This window comes from Carya illinoinensis, chromosome 6 (assembly GCF_018687715.1).
Source record: "Carya illinoinensis cultivar Pawnee chromosome 6, C.illinoinensisPawnee_v1, whole genome shotgun sequence".
Classification (NCBI taxonomy): Eukaryota; Viridiplantae; Streptophyta; class Magnoliopsida; order Fagales; family Juglandaceae; genus Carya; species Carya illinoinensis.
Genome location: NC_056757.1, coordinates 11,800,001 through 11,817,121, shown reverse-complemented (window position 1 = coordinate 11,817,121; position 17,121 = coordinate 11,800,001). Strand labels below are relative to the sequence as shown.

At 35.9% G+C, this 17,121-nt stretch overlaps 1 protein-coding gene across 2 annotated transcripts; it reads right to left on the bottom strand.

The window, feature by feature from the left end:
- Nucleotides 1–621: 621 nt before the first annotated feature.
- LOC122312996 (probable RNA-dependent RNA polymerase 1) lies at nt 622–4,743 on the bottom strand. Of its 2 annotated transcripts, none has more exons than XM_043127685.1 (5): nt 4,642–4,743; nt 4,033–4,319; nt 2,008–3,842; nt 1,726–1,876; nt 622–1,594 (listed from the first exon to the last, which is right to left on the bottom strand). In XM_043127685.1, exons 2-5 carry the CDS (start codon nt 4,258–4,260, stop codon nt 824–826), a joined length of 2,985 nt encoding a protein of 994 aa, XP_042983619.1. In that variant the 5' UTR covers nt 4,261–4,319; nt 4,642–4,743; the 3' UTR covers nt 622–823. The 2 variants fall into 2 exon arrangements, with proteins under 2 accessions (XP_042983619.1, XP_042983618.1); XM_043127684.1 differs by lacking the exon at nt 4,642–4,743 and adding an exon at nt 4,466–4,601.
- Between the last annotated feature and the right edge of the window lie 12,378 nt (nt 4,744–17,121).

Here is a 17,121-nt window from a genome sequence, read left to right as displayed (position 1 = left end):
ACTAGTATATGTTCTCTGCTTATTCAATTGTTGATAACTCACTCCTTATCTCTTCAGTAATTTTAAGATGATTTAAATGTTCAGTTGAGGATCAAGATTATGCAGAATGAATGAGATTATTTAAGCATAGTGGATTAAGCACAAAAGGATGTTATGGTTATTGGAGAATTTTATTCAGTAAATTTGTCGTGTTCTAGTGATGACGTGGTATATTGAGAGATTAACATTTATATTAAGACTTTGTGGTGTTATTAGTTAGTTATTTTGGAAAAGTTGGTTTAAAACATTGAGATTTATGTCATGTACTTGAGAATTTGGAACTTATACCTATATGGTGAGATATAATCTTATGTGACAACAAGAAGTATCTCTCTGACCTACTTGGGATTGGGGCGTTACATAAAGCGTTTGTGCAATTGCAAATTTATCATGCTTGTTAAAAAGACGCTTCAAGCATATTCATTAACTAAGTTCATGAATATAGGCTAATTAAGCAATGGATTTGCGGTCTTTATAAGATTTATCAAAGCCATCTATTTTTTAAACACAAAATTATGTTGTCACAACGCTTGTCAATAGCATATCTACATTCCAAACAAATTGTAATCTATTGCAGAATCATACAAAACCGGAAATCTATTCAAATACAATATAAACTAATAGATATTCTCAAGCTCCAAACATCTGCCTGGAGAATTTACAAGCAAATACCAATAACAGTACAAAAACTTAAAATACTAATCATATCAAACTGCTATCAAATATACATAAGTTGCTTCGAGAAATGCAATCATCGACGACGGCTGTAGTACTTGTGAAGAAATTATATGCTCTTTTTATCCTTCTTGATTTCCATAAGATGGTCATAGATGCACCATGCAAAACTAAGGAAATGAGCCCTATCCGGTCCCTCATTGTATTTACCCCAGTAAGTATGATGATATGTGACATGATACCAGGCCGATGCTTTAGCTTTTGCATTTTCTGTACTGTCTGCATCACTTCCCTTGTTGAACCAGTTCCGGGCTTCCATTCTTAGTGACTTAACAGCATATTTAATTGCACCCAGATCCCTCTTCCTATCAAAATGTTTTGACATTTTCAAAACATTGCCACTGAGAATTTCGGCTTCAGTTTGGATTCCATAATACTCCATCATATTCCCCAACTTGTAATCATAGTCACGTTTGTATCTTTCAGCGTCGCTGCGGTAGTCCTCAAAGCCCTCCACTTCCATTTCAGGGTCATAATGCTGTTTTGCTGAATCCAAAGTGAAAGGTTCCACAGGACTTGTGGAAGATGCAATGTCTTTTACTTCTCGAAAAAGCTTTCCGATAACAGATGTTGATATGTAGCCCTTTTTATCAGGCTTTTCCATAAAATCGGGATACTCTTTGGGGCGTAGTTCCGGAGGTACTTCGGCTACATTACCAGTTTTTGGGAAGTCAACAGCAATTGAGTGAAGCCTCGCAAGTTGCAAGCATTCTGGGCTCATTGCTTTAAGGGGCTTACTATCTGCAAAGACGATGTGGGCATTATCGATGATTCCTAAATTGTCGTTGACTATGTAGTCTGTGAAATGTTCTTCTACTTCCTGCAAGACAACAATAACATGCATTTCTATGTTAGGTGCACATGGATGGAAGTTGTTGTTGCAGCAAAGGACATGGAAGCATGAGAGAAGAATGAAAAGCTATGTCAATCTTGTAGTTTACTGCTAAATACCTCTATTGTAACATCATGATCAAGTTGCTTAGTTGGTGCTGCAATATATTCCGCTGGGGGAATTTGACGACGAGGAATAAGATGACGATCCCAAGAGACGAAGTACAAATCTCCGTCCAAATCACTTCCCGAACATTCGTTTGGATGTGGTCTAAAAGTACAAATAGGTAGTCATTCACATCACATTTGCATATATATATATATATATATCTGCATGTATATGATGAATCTAAAGTTTCAATAGATTAAAAGTCTCGTATAAATGGGATATTAAACTCTTACCTCTCTCCCTTTTGTGGAAAAACAACACAATCCACCATGTGATGTAGAGCTGGCACGTTCACAGCTACGAGGACTCTCACATCTCCAGGGTGTAGACAAGGGTTTTTAGCAACGACCACCGGACCTTCACAGACGAAGTTATCTGGGTTTGAACTGCGCCTAACAGATGACTGGTTCCTGAACTCCCAACTAAAGGGAGAAACTTGTAGAAATACTTGACCATACTCCAATGTCCTGGTTTCATCAAGGCATCCCATCAAAGCTCTTCCATTTGGAACAAAAATCCTTGTTCTCGACTGCATTTCCTTCAACTTATATGCACGGAATGTTTGAAGCATCATTGAAAGAAATGGTTCTGCATCTGGCTTGTAACCACACATAAGCATTTCCTTTAGAACTTTTGAGATCTCTCCTGAGAACATCATTTCCAGTGCCTTCTGTGCACGCCAACGATCCGTTAATATCGCATTCAGTTGATTTATAGCCAGCCTTTGCCTTTTTCGAAAAGCTCGATCCTTAACCCCAAGGTTAGACAAAAGAGTTACTATCTCCCGATTGAGAAAACAGGGATGAAACTTACTCCATGACAAAACATCGAGTTTTGTGTTATCTGATTTGTATTTACACATGCTCTTTCTCAATGACAACTTCACAGATGATGTAGGATCAACAGCCACAACACCTTTGTACCCACCATATCGAATCTGAAATGCTGATGGAACAGGACTGCAGCCTAACTTTGTTGCCACTTCGGAAGCAAATTTTTCAGAAATCTTCCCAATGCCATCTGAGAAATTGTACGTGGCTTCTTTCGTCTTAACTTCCACATCAGGAATAACTTCAATTTCATCTATGCCAACGCTGGCAATTTCTCTAGAAGAGCCAAAAGACTGACCCAGTCTGGCACCATATTTTGCCACATTCCTTATATCTCGAAAATCACCCATCCATTCTCTAATATCTGCTGCAGTCAAGCCAGGTTTTGAAGCAAACATCCAAACGGAATTTTCTCGTAGTTGACTGGATGAATAGGCAAGAAACTCAAACTTCTTATCCCCAATAACTATTCCATTTCTGAGAGTGGATAGTATCCTATCATAAACTCTAGTTCGCTTGTCCTCATTTGCAGATGATGAACGTGGAGATAAAGCTATTGAGTAGACTTTATCAAAGTCCTCATCTACAAAAGAAACACGCAGGAAATTATCAATATCTTCAGGATAATGGCGCAAGACTCTGTTGGAGAGATTCACCTGTGGACCACCGAAGTATACTTTAGATGGAGTAATTTGAACCCTGTGTATATATACCAGCCCATTATCTAAAGAAATAGCAGGAGTTGGTTGAAATCGAGTAGATGTTGAGTATCTTTTGTACTCCTCCTGGAGCCATTTCACAGGTTCATAGCAACAGTCCTTTAAATGAAAGAGCTTGTACAGGGCTCTGTCTATGTACTCCCTTTTTTCGATTCTCTTTGGATCTACCAACCTATAAAATCCGTCAACAATTGCTGGCCCAGGAACACACCCATGATGAATCAAAGAGTTGATCTTAAACAAGATTTTGTAGGGCAGGTCAAAGCCTGTGGGTGGATTCACAATGGGTACAAGACCTGAACTGCATGAGTAAGGAGAGCCTTCCATCAATCCAAATTGGTCTTCATTTTCTTTATAACGTACAAAAGCAAGATTTAATTCCGGAAGCCGATTCTTTTTTGGAAGCTCCAAACATAGAGCATAAGATTGGCCAATGCGGCGGGATGGAGTGAAATCAACTTCTCTGACCCATCCTTTACGACGAACATCAGATACATATATCCTTGGAGCACCAAGTAACTAGTAAAATAAAGAAGATAGAACTCATTAAGTTAAGAAAAAGGGTAGCAATTTCGAAACAAAAACCATTAATATCAGTAACTGTAATATTTTAAAGAATGCTTGTAAGAAAGAGTATATTTAGCAACCTATGCATATTGAGAGATATTGATGAAATGTATTTTTGAATTAAATTTTTTCACCAGCTAACCTGAATGAGAAGAAACTTTGTTGCTTGACCACGTGGACGATATAGCTCAATCGTCCAAATGTTCTCAAAAGAGATTTCAAACTTGTGCTTTGCGGAACGATCTTTAAAAGAGAGAGACAATCTTTCCATCTCGAAATCAAATTTCCCGGACACACCTTCCTGCTTCCAGAGCACAGAAAAATTATCCCTCGAAACCTTATTTCCAAAGCGCAGCACTATATTTTCCATGCTATATTGAAAGATCTTCGGTTCTGGTACAATATCAAACTTAAAGTCGCAAGCTTCAACTGCAGTTTCAGTAGACAAATACCATATCAGTAGGTTACACAGAGCAAACAGAGTCAACCAAGAAAACTGGAACACATGCATTACGCAATTCAATGCATATTACTCAATTTGAGAGAAACTACAAGTCAAAAACACAGTAACCCACAAGCAAAAGCAAAAGCACAATTCAAGCCAATCTGAAACCACCCAGCATTCAGATTTCAAAGCAATCTATATACTCAAAAGCACCAGGTTGACAAACGCTTCAACGCGAAGAGAGAGAGAGAGAGAGAGAGAGAGAGAGAGAGAGAGAGAGAGAGAGAGAGAGAGAGAGAGCCTGACTTGAAAGGAAAGCAATGAGTGTAGAATTGCTGGTGTGGGAAAAAACAAGGGCTCATGATCAACTATATATAGAGGAGGGTAAAGAGAGCAGCCTCTGGCGCCAAAAGATGAGTACTGTTAACAAACTACCCCTAGCCGAGGTAAATTGATCAAGCTAAGTAAAGAAAGATTGACGAATCTAATAGCTTTATAACTCTTGTTTACGAAGTTCACAAATGACAAACGTTGTTTAATGTTATGTTTAATATATTCTTGTTTGGGTTCCAAGTCTGGGAAAACGATTGGGCACTCGGACTTTCTAAGCCTTCTTTAGTTCTTTGGCAGTGGTACTTTTGTTTCCCATGATGGGATGAATGATAAGAACTCAAAGAGTGCAAACTTTGGCAACGAGGAGATCGGGGGGAGGGTATTCCTTCTGGCTTCGTGTGGGTTGGCTCAGAAAAATTGAGGTTTGTGCCGCCCAGGCAGTACCACTCGGGAAATTTATTTATTTATTTATTTTTTTAACAGAGTAAATAAGGAAGTAATTTTAAATATATTGATGTATTTTTTTAATTTTTTAAAAATACTTAAATCTATTAAAAAATATGAAAAGAAAAAAAGAAAGAAAATTATAACTGGGCGGCAGAGTAGCCCTGCCCATATATATTTATTTATTTATTTGAGTACACTTAACTAATAGTCATCTATGCATAGACTTTTCATAAGAAAAATTATATTCATTATCTTCACATCACATATCACATATAATTTTTTAATTTTTTTTCTTAACAAATATATAGTATATGAATGATGAGTAAAAGAATTCAATTAGTTCGGGAAGAATAAAAAAAATAAAAATTAAAAAAGGTAAAAAAATTAAAAATAAGAGTATGGTGTGTTGTGTAGAGATGAAGAGTACCAAAGCTTTTCTAAAAATTATGACTATTTTTCAAAAATATTCTTAAAGTCTTGGGTATGATCTGGACCATTAATTTCGTGTGAAATGTGTTTTTTATTCTTTTCAGGCTCCCATCTAAAGTGATCGGATCAGATTGCTATCCGTTTAGCTTTAAAGAGTTAAAAAGTGCGAACTCAAAATATTTAACTAGTAATTGTTAAAAAAATAATAATAATAATTAAAAAAAAAAACCAAGAAGAAGAGGAGGAAGAAGAAGAGGAGGAAATAAATAATAATAAAAAACTAATTAAAACGATGGGAAAAGGCTCATTTTCCAATTCATGTAATCTTCCTAAATATTTTTATAATTTTTGGGCATTTTAAGAACTTTTAAATTTTGAAAAACGTTTTATGGTTTCTTTGTATCATTTTTCTAATATTTAATTCATATTTATTTATTATTTTTATAAACTCTTTTTTAAAATTTTTATTAAAACAAAAACAGGTAATTTCTTATTGTGAAACGCTTTGGAACAGACCAACCGGTTATGGGAGAAAACAGCCTTCCAATAACACAAATACACATAAGTTGTTCATCAATCTGAACAAGAAAACCCACTAACAAAACCCAAACCCAATTGCAACAACCCTTAAAGAAATAGGAAAAAAAACCACAACAAAGAATTTCTCCAAGGCCCTAATGCTCAAGATCTCACATTCGCAACAACCCACCATTAATCTCATTAACAAACCAATTTATGTGGTGATGAATGGCTGAAGAAAAACCCATTAACAAACCCACCATTAAATCCCTTTCTTAATAGGATAAACTGCAAGTTTCTGTGGAGTGTGGTGTTGTGTTCATCAATTTATGTGATGACGAACAGCTGAAGGAAAACCGAAGGTGGAAGGTGAAAGGTGCCGACGACTTAGTTGTAGTTGATGCCGATGAATGACTGGGAATCTGTAACTCAGAAAGAAAAAGCACTAGACATTGAAAAAAAAAATCAATCAACCAGAAAAAAATTAGAACGAAGTCGATGAAGGAGGAACCTAGGGGATGCTTCAGCGGGCTACTGCAGGAAGAAGGGATTTCACGTGTGGACAGGTACATCGTATATGAAATGGAAGGTTACATGGAAGTTTTTAGTTGGAGGGCTGTTATTTTAGAAGAAAACAGACCGACCAGTGATAAGATATTCTCTTTCTTATTGAGTTACTTTTTTGAGTTGTTTTCAAAAGAAGAAATCTTTCACTTTTTTTTTTTAATTTATTTTTTATTTATAAAGATTCCGCATTTTCATTATTCAGAATTTATTAGCTTATAAGGAAATATATCATTGAAATTACGTAGTTCTATGCATGATAGCACATGCTAATTTAACACTGTTCAATAAATAATTTTAATGAAAAAGTTTTGAGATCCTAAAGCATAGATCAGAAGTTGATCTCTAGCAATAACCTTGCCAGAGTCATGACCAATCACAATGTCTACATTTGAAGAAATATTCAAACACTAGGAGAATGAAACTTGCCATCTCATATCAAAATTAAGAGAGCATTCATTATTTGTCACTAAAAACAAAAACATAAATAGAAATGGAATGGATTCATATTAGCATATATATAATACAATGGGAGTTAAAATAATTTTGCCTTTACCTTTTGTTTTGCTAGGGTTTTTGTGCTGCTAGGTTTTCCAATTGCTACGCCCTACGTGCTGCTGTATGGAGGCTATGGATGGTAGTCCTTTGTGGACCTTGTCGCTATAATGCCTTAGTCGATCTCAAAAATTGAATTAGCGCCTTGTTCTCCCAAGGTTTTTGATGGAAAGATATACTTTCAACTCTCCAAGGATGAAATCAAGTTATCGTCAGGCACTTTTCGGTTTTCAATGGTCTTGAAATTCTTACTGCAACACCCCTCCCTAGACACCATTCGGGCCTTCATTCACAACCGATGAGGACTGTCCTCGACTCCAGTCATCTCGACCATGAGACGGCCAAGTAATGTGTTCTTGAGTTTTGATTCCGAACTTGATTTCGTTAAAGCCCTATAAAGAAAAAAATTGTGATGTTAATGGCATCCCCTACCGTGCTTTCCATTGGACACTTGATTTTCTAGAGGATGAAGAGTCTTCTCGCATTCTTGTGTAGATTTCCTTGCTAGGTTTGCCTCCCAACTATTATCAAGAAGCTTTTTTGACAATTTTTATGAACCTTATAGGATAGTTTATTTGTCGAGACAACCCAACTCAATGTGCTACTCGGACTGACTGTGCATGATTATGTGTGGAAGTGGATGTTGCTAAGGAACCTCTTTTGCATTTTTGGATTGGTCCTCCAGGTCCGAACACTAGTCAAAGGCAAGGAATTATTTTTGAGAATTTACCTACATATTACTGTAAATGCAGGATGCAAGGTCATAATACTAAAACTTGCAAAACCGAAAAGACCCAAAGAAACGATGAGAAGCAATGGGTGAAAAATAAAGTGCAATCTGATGGTGGTATCAATATTGAGTCGTGCAGGAGGTGACTATGAAAGATAATGATGCTGAGAAAAACCATGAAAAATACAAGTAGTCTCTAATGGAAATATAGTCTCAGATATTGCTTTCTCGTTGTCCCAAGTGTAAGTTGAAAAAGTTGCCAATGAATTAAATCCTGAAGTGGAAATCAATGGTATTGTTCGAGAAATGAAATTGCCTGCGGCTAATATAGAGACTCCAGCGGGTACCATGAAACGTGTAGATAAGTCTAATGAGATGCCAACAAAAAAATCATTTGAGTTGCTTCTAGAGGTTGTGGAACAATCTAACATGCCAAATGGTAATCTGGAGATTTATTCTAATATTTCTGGCCAAGAAATTGAGCACCACAATATGTCCACTGCAAGCCAGGAAAACTGAATTATTGAGGATACTCAAAGCTTATAGGATGATGAATTTTTGTTAGAGGATTGTACCTTGGAACCAGAACATGATTTATTACCTGAGACTCTCCCCAGGAAAAAGAGTATCATACGGATTTAGAGGATGCAGTGACAAAGAAAAAATATAATAAGAAGAAATTGGTGTAGATCAGGAGTTCTGCTAGAGTTTTAGCCCGAGCCCCTTCTTCTTCTCAATGAGTGGACCTATTTCTGCATGGAATATCAGAGGTATTGGTATGTCGAGGGTTAGATTAAAAAAGTTGATTGCTAAACTTACACCAAAGGTTGTGGCTTTGTCTGAACCATTCCAAGAGTTTTTGAGACCATATGAGTTGATGAGATCCTTGCATATGACTCAAGCCGTCTCTAATGAGGATGTTGGTGGTAAATTTTTGGTTTTCTAGAATGATTTGATTAATGTTCATATTATTTATCAAAATATTCAATTCATAATGCTTCAGATAGATGAGGGAGGTTCCCAGTTCTTATGCACTTTTGTGTACGAAAAGTGTAATACGTATGATCGGCAGAGTTTGTGGTCAAAGCATAGTTCCTATTCTATGGGTATGGATCTGTGTTTATTTGTTGAGGATTTTTATGCCATTTGGTATGATTCCGAAAAGAGGGGAGGCCATCCTAGACCAAGGGCGGCTATGGAAGACTTTAATTATTGGATCCCCCATAAGGGTTTGATTGAGATGAGTACTAAAAGAAATGCTTTTACTTGGTGTAATGGACAATCAGGCTTGGCCCATTATTGGGCAAACCTTGATCGTGCTTTGATGGATTCTGTTTTGATGGCTAGGTTTCCTAATGCAATTTGTTCGCATCTTTCAAGGTCCACTTTTGATCACTTTCCTTTATTTATTAAATTTATATCTGACCTCCATTTCACTTTCAACAAATGTGGACTGATCATCTGGAAGTTTTGGAAGGCAATTAGAAGAGTGTGGTCTTAGCCGGTTCTTGAGAGAGGGCTTTATAAAATGGTTGCGAAGCTCAAAAAAATTAAATTGATGTTGAGAGCTTGGAACAAAGAGGATTTTGGTATTTCTAATGAGAAGATTGATAAGCTGGAAAAAGATGTTGAGACTCTTGAAAATCGACTCCAATTGGCCTGGGACGATCAAACAGATCGGGATCTTACTAGGTCCATTGACTAGTTGCATTCTTGGCAATGTAAAGAAGACATTAGATTGGCTCAAATGGAAAAAGTTAAATGGTAGGTTGAGGGGGATCGTAATTCTAAATTTTTTTATGCATGCCTTGCTAATAAAAGATGCAAAAGAGTTATGAAAATGAGACTTATTAATGGGTCCATTCTTGATTTGCCGAAACAAATTCACCAAGGGGCTGTGGATTTCTTCTCAAATTTTTTACAAAGGGACCAAATTAGAGAACTACCAGATCTCTCTCAATTAATTTCTCCTGTGATTTCGAACGAGGAGTTTGCTTGTTTATGCTCTATCTCGACCATGGAGGAAATTTTTAATGCCATCTCTTCCATTCCGACTAACAGTGCTATGGGGCCAGACGGATTTGGTTCAAGTTTTTGAAGACTTTCTGGGATATTGTGAAATTTGATACTTTGGAAGCTATGACTGATTTCTTTACCTCTAGACATCTCCCACGGTCCTATTCTACGTCTTTTCTTGTGTTAATCCTGAAAGTTGATGTGTCGATGGGTTTTGATGAATTCAGGCTTATAAGTTTATGTTCCGTTTTCTACAAAATCTACTTCATGATTATTGTCACTCGTTTAATAGATTTTCTCCCAAGGATGTTGTAATGCCAGCCCATGTGGTGGGACTTTCAGAAAACGATTTTAAGAATAAGACGAGAATTACCGTTCATTTTAAAACTTTTTCCTTTTCTACCTAGGATACAAAAGGCTCCATATTTATAAAATAAACATGCTTATTAATTTAAAGAGGGTTATAGTGGAAAATATTAAATTTTATAATTAAAAGTCTTTCATACAAACATTGTGCTTAGGCTTCTGTGCTCTTCCCCTTGAGCTGTGTCTGTTCTAATGCGTTTTGCTCATCTTGTCCTTGGGAGGGTATACATAAAAATTAAAATGATTCGATGACTCGTAAACATTACTTTATACAATCATCATATACTAATATAGGTTTTCAGTCATACATTCATCATTTCATATATACTAGACATAAGACATTCATTCATTTAAAACATTTTGAAGTGGAGTTTTTAGTGGTCTTCCTTTGGACCTAGACTCTACTCGTGGCCATGAGTTGAGAATCCCTTTCAGTCAAGGGGCAGCATTGGGTGCACTACCAGTAATGCTTACCTGACATTGCAATCTATACATTCATTTATTCATATGGCTATTGCGTATTTTCATGAATTAAAACTTTCATTTATTTAGTCATTTCCTTCATTTTAGTCATTCTTTTTCATTCATTATTTTCAGTCCATTCATTTGATAAATATCATTTAAAAGCATAGCGTAAACCTCAACATTTAAAAGCAGCTTTTGAAATCATAAACATAAGTATTGTTTAAAACATCAGTCCATGGCATCATTAAAGCATCATTAAATATCATCTTTCTAGGCATAACTTAAGACATGAGTTCATGGCATAATTTAAAACATCAGTTCATATGGACATTTAAAAACACTTTCTTCGTGTCACATCAGTTCATGGCATCACTTAAAACATCAGTTCATAGGGACATTTTAACACATTTTCTTCACGTTGATTAAAGCATAAGACATAAGCCTTAATATTTCTTTTTATGAAAATAAAGACAATAGATACTATTTATAGTCATCCATTACATGAATAAATTTAAATACTTAGGGTGCATAAAAAGGGGCTGCCAAGAAGGGTCGTTACATACATATACCATTAAACATTATACTTAGCTTTCTTTCGTAAAACATCGTTTGTGTCATTTCGTGAAACATCGTAAAGGAAAAACATTTTGTTTTCATTTTCATATCTTTAGGAAACTCTAGAAGGGTATGAATATAATACTTACCTGGACTCCATGCCATACTCATTTCATGCAATCCATTCATGTGCATGTCAGATGGTAACCTATATGCGTACACATGACCTTAGCGTCATTCTCTATCTAGTACATAAGCAACTAAACTACAAATAGAACTACACTTTACTTGAAAACACTCTCATTCAATCGCAGGCTCTTACGTGCCCTTTACTATGCTAAAAACTTTGGGATCCACTTAAGTCACTACCTCTTCAAAATTCAATGTCTTACCTTGAGTGCTCATCCACTAAAGTGAACCTCCACGATTCACCTTAGGGTTAAGAAACTAAGAACTTTGTCTTACTCTTCCTGTTAACCATTCCGATGCATAACTACTCCTGGACACTGATCCATAGTTTTTGACACTACACAGAATGCTCTACCCTCCTCGACTATTCCATAATCCAACCTTCGTGACATGCCATCCGGTGCATCAAGACTTCACTACATCGAGTACACTTCACATGAGCTCCCTTTCATCCACACTACGCCGCTCCCTTCCATCCACACTATGCCACACATTACTATGATGCACACCACATGAAGGCTAGGGGGACGTCGCCGGTGAGGGAGGAGGTTGTTGGTGATGGTGTGGTGGTTGTACTCAGTAGGTAGGTGGTCACCGGAGTGAGGGGAGCTGCTTGTGGTCAACGGTGAGGCTGGGCAGCACACGACGGTAGGGCTAGAGGAGAAGAGATTCAGTGGAGGGGAGAGGGGCTTTCCATCAGGCTAAAGGAGAGAGAGAGAGAGAGAGAGAGAGAGAGAGAGAGAGAGAGAGAGAGAGAGAGAGAGAGAGAGCTAGATGCTTGAGTATTTAATCTAGGCCCTTCATCTTGAGTTCCCCAAAATGATCTAATGGTGGGCTTTAAATACTGATTTGAAAATGCATAAACATTGATTTAACTTAAAATACTGAGAGGAATTAAGATATATTATGATTTAACTAAACTATAACTTATAAAATATAATCTTTTATCATTAATTAAATGATGAAATTTTGCTAATTACTTTTAAGAGAATAAAACCATTTAATTAATTAGAGTTTTCAACATAATTTAAATCTCATAATATTTTTAAATAACTAAAATTATTTAGATAAAATGATTTTCTTAGATAAAATGATTTTCTATAATTATAATATTTTAAGAGCTCTTAAAAAAATATTATAATTGTCTTACTTAAAATCAGACTTTGTCCAATAATACTGAAAATATCTCATATAAATATTTTCTGGATATTTAAAATATTTGAGAGCTTTAAAACACTGGCTTGTTTTAGAAATCACTTGGTATCTTTAAAAACATGCCATCAAAGTTCGACACGTAGAACGAGACTCGTGACCATAAGAGAGATAAAGGATGGGTCGTTACAGATGATCTCACTTGAATAAGATGCATTTATCCCTAGAAGAAGCATTTTTGAAAATATTAGCCTCACTGAGGTGATGGTTCATTCACTTGATAAAAAATACACCTGCGCGGGGGGCGGGGGCGATATTATACTCAAAGTCAACATGGCCAAAGCTTATGATTGGGCGGATCGGAATTTTCTCTTGGAGGTGATTTGTTGTTTTAGTTTCTCGGCACCTGTCTGTGAACTAATTTGGACATGCATATCGACTGCATGTTATTTCTATCATGATGAATGGAACCTCAAAAGGCTTTTTTCTAGGTAGTAGAGGGTTGCGTCAGGGAGATCCTCTCTTGCCTCATTTATTCATTATTCTTCAAAAGGTGTTGTCTAGATTGATCAAGTGCAATGTGATAGAAAAACGATTTGGCCAATTTTCTCAAGCTAGAGGTACGACTATTTTCTCATTTAATGTATGTTGATGATGTGGTTATCTTTACTAATGGAAGCTCAAGTCATATTCGAGAACTTTTGAATATTCTGTAGTTATATGAAAATTGGTCTGGTCAATGTATTAGCAGACATAAATCTACTATTTATTTTTCTCAAAAAAACTTCCCTTTCAAGAAAAAGGGAAATCATGAGGCACACAAGTTTCTCAAAGGGATCATTTCCCTTCAAATATTTGGGTGTCCCAATTGTTTTGGACCAGCTGAAGCATATTCATTTGGAAGATATGGTGACTAAAGTGAGGAATAAAATTAGTGGATGGAGAATGAGGCTCCTTTATGCGGGTGGTAGACTTGTCCTTCTTAGACATGTTTTATCAAGTATGGCATTGTATTTATTTACAATTTCATAGGTTCCTCAATCCATTCTCAAAGAATTATGTTGTTTGATGAGTATTTTTTTTTCTTTTTTTTTTTGGGGCGGGGGTGGAGTTTGGTGGGCTAGGAAAGAAAAATTGGGTTTTTTGGCATAAAATCTGTAATCCGATTGAAGAAGGAGGCCTTGACCTGAGAAACCTCGATGTCATCTAAGGGGCTTTGTATATGAGGTTTGCTTGGAGCCTTTTTCAAGGTAACACTCTTTGGGCGACTTTTTTCAAGGAAAAATATGTGAGTAAGAAACCTTGAGGGCTCATTAATACTAATAAGTGATCTAGATTCTGGAAAATGATTCTCAGAAGCATTCTATATGTTATGGAAAACTCTAAATGGAAGATTAGAGATAGAGATATTTTCTTTTGATATGATAAATGGCGGATCAAGAACCTTTATTTGAGGAGATTCCCATGATAGGTCCACCTTTACTTCAAATGAAAGATTGCAAATTGAATAATTCCTGGGATGTAGAGATGCTTGTGGACCTTGTTGGCGAGAATTATGTGGATGAAATTTTGGAATCTTTAGCAATGTCAAAAGTTGGCTTGGATGTGTTAATTTGGACTAAAAAAGATGATGGTGCTTTTTCTACCAAATCGGCTTGGGTTGCTTTCAAATCCGGGGACTAATCTTCAATGGCATTCTTGGATGTGGCATAAAGTGCTACCATTAAAAATGTGCATTCTTATATGGAAAGCATGGAATTCGTCCTTGAGTGTGGATGATCATCTTTGCCATATTGGCATAGATGGAAGCAGCTTTGGCAACCCGAGTCCTTAGGTATTGGTGGTACCATTAGAGACGAGCAAGGTTGTTTAATTCACACTTTTGCATCTCATATTGGAATTGCCTCCAACAATAAAGCGAAATTATTAGCTCTTTTATGTGGGCTTAAAATGTGTCAATCTTTGGGTTTATACTTTGTACAAATTGAACTTGACTCTATGAATATCATTTCATGGTAGAAAAATAGATGTTGTGAAGTATGGTATTTGGAGGATTTTTGGAAGGAAGCCTTTGATATTTTGAATTCTCTGGACTGCAATGTCAATCATTTTTTTGATAAGGTAATAAAGTGGCTGACTGGCTAGCTAAACAAGGTGCAGGTGGGTTAAATTCTAATTGGAATGCAAGTGCAGATGTTCCTAATTTGTTGAAATGTTTGATTAGTATGGATTATTCTGGTTTGCCCTCTTTATGGGTGTATTAGTCTTGCTTAGTTTGTTCCTGCTTTGTTTTTTTTTTTTAGGCATGTTTAAAGGTCTGTTTTTAATTCCAGTTTGCATTTTGTTTTCGGTTAGGTTGGTCCTTTTTTTGCATGCTAGGTTTTGAAATTATGTAAACCCCCAGATGCTTGAAATGTAACCATGGTACTCCTCTGTCAGAAGTAAGAGTTTATTAATAAAATTGGGGAGGAGTCATGCTTGGACATGTGGTCTTAACTCTTATAATAATAATAATCCTATGGGACTTTTTTTTTTTTTTTTGGAGAAGAGGATGGTACCTCAATTTTATTAATAACCCTCACTTGTGACGAAGAAAAATCGTGGTAACAACCAAAACACCTGAGAGTTACACATTTTCAAACAACCAAAACCTAGGTATCACAAACCACTACAAAATGCAAAATAAAATTTTTAAAAAAAATTTACACTTCCAAAAAAAAATAAAAAAGCCTATAAGAAATAAAAACCAAAGCCCAACAACTCAAATCAAACGTGTAAACTGAGGAAAATGACAACACAAGCGTTAGACCAGACGTAAATTAGGCAATCCACTACGATCCGATCTCAAAATTCCTTTAAGCATTTGGGGGATATTTCCTGGAGTAATCTCTTGATTACAACCTCGACTGCCTAGTTTCACAAGCCAATCAGCAGCTGAGTTTCCTTCCCGAAAACATGTTGATACCGAACGTTCATCTATAGAAAAATACCAAGAATTTACATCTGCCGTCCTTAAGCCAATTCACAAGCAAAAGCAAGTCCATCTCAAGAAGAACATTAAGGTAACCACTAGACAAGCATCGACGCAATCCGAATAGCAAAGCCAGTAGCTTTGCCCTATTATTTGAGCCAAAACCCGTGTACTCTGCAAATGCAAACAACAAAGTTCCTTCCTTGTTTCGTAACACTCCACCAGCACCTGATTCACTCGGATTATTACAACTACTTCCATCCACATTTAACTTCAACCACCCTGGATTGGACTTCACCCAAGGAACCGCACAAACTTGGCATGATCGAGCAAGAGCAATAGGCAGGTTCAAGTCTTTGAGAATAGCTATATCCCGATGGTGCAAGTTATCCGAGCCTCTCAGTCTACTTCCAACCCAACTGAACCAATATTTAACCGACCTCCATAAAACATCGAATGGAACCTTTTGACCTTCCATGCGCGGTGAGCAATGCCAAGACCACAAACTCCAAGTCAAAATTACCGGAGCAATTCCAATTAAGTTCCCGACTTGGGAGCTTTTTTTGATCCAAAAACTTGATCGGTACAAAACTGCAAGTGCACAATATCATAATTTTATAGTAAAGTGATAAGAAGAGTATCGTCCTTAGTGATTGATAACTTCCTTTTGACAAATATCGAAATTATACTAATCTTGATTTTATCTAGAGAAGTCACTAAGATTTTTGTAATTATAATTTAAAATAAAATCAATACAAAGAAAAATACGCAAAGGAAAATAAAAATGATGTTTGAAGATCAAATTAATGAGAAAGAAAACTTCTAGGAAATCGATTTCACCTAATTTCTCACCATGCTTTACTCATCTAACTAATTTAATTTAATTCTTTTTGTTTATTAGTAAATCTCTACTTCATTCAAAAGCCTCTTTCGATAGTCAATTAAAAATTATTCTTGTTCATTTTACACAAGACTATGAAAATTAATAAAGTAAGAAAACAATAAGACTATTGATTTAAATACTACATAGGTTCATATAAGTCTTTCAATCTCTATATTTACCTATGCCGAAATATTCAAGATCTATCCTATAATTCACTCTTTCAATAGCAAATCACAAGATTAAAATTATCTAATTAATAGCCAGTTAATTAGAAGCAATAAATTCATAATAAATCAGATAAATGAAGAAAGAATTGCTTTAAATTTTTGAGAAAATTTCTTTTGAAGAATGGCACTGCATTCTTCAGAAAGATTCACTGTTTCAAACTCCTCCAACCTTCTCTTCTTGGAAATGAATTCCTTAAAGAATTTGACATAGTTTGGCATTTGTTCCAATGCATCTGTAAAAGGAATATTTATGTGAATTTTCTTAAAAATATCCAAAAACTTAGAAAATTGCTTATCTAATTTTTGTTTTTAAAAACGTTGAGGATAAGGAAGTGGAGTAGAGAGAATAGGAGGATTGTCAGGAAATGAAATTGCTAGAGGCATG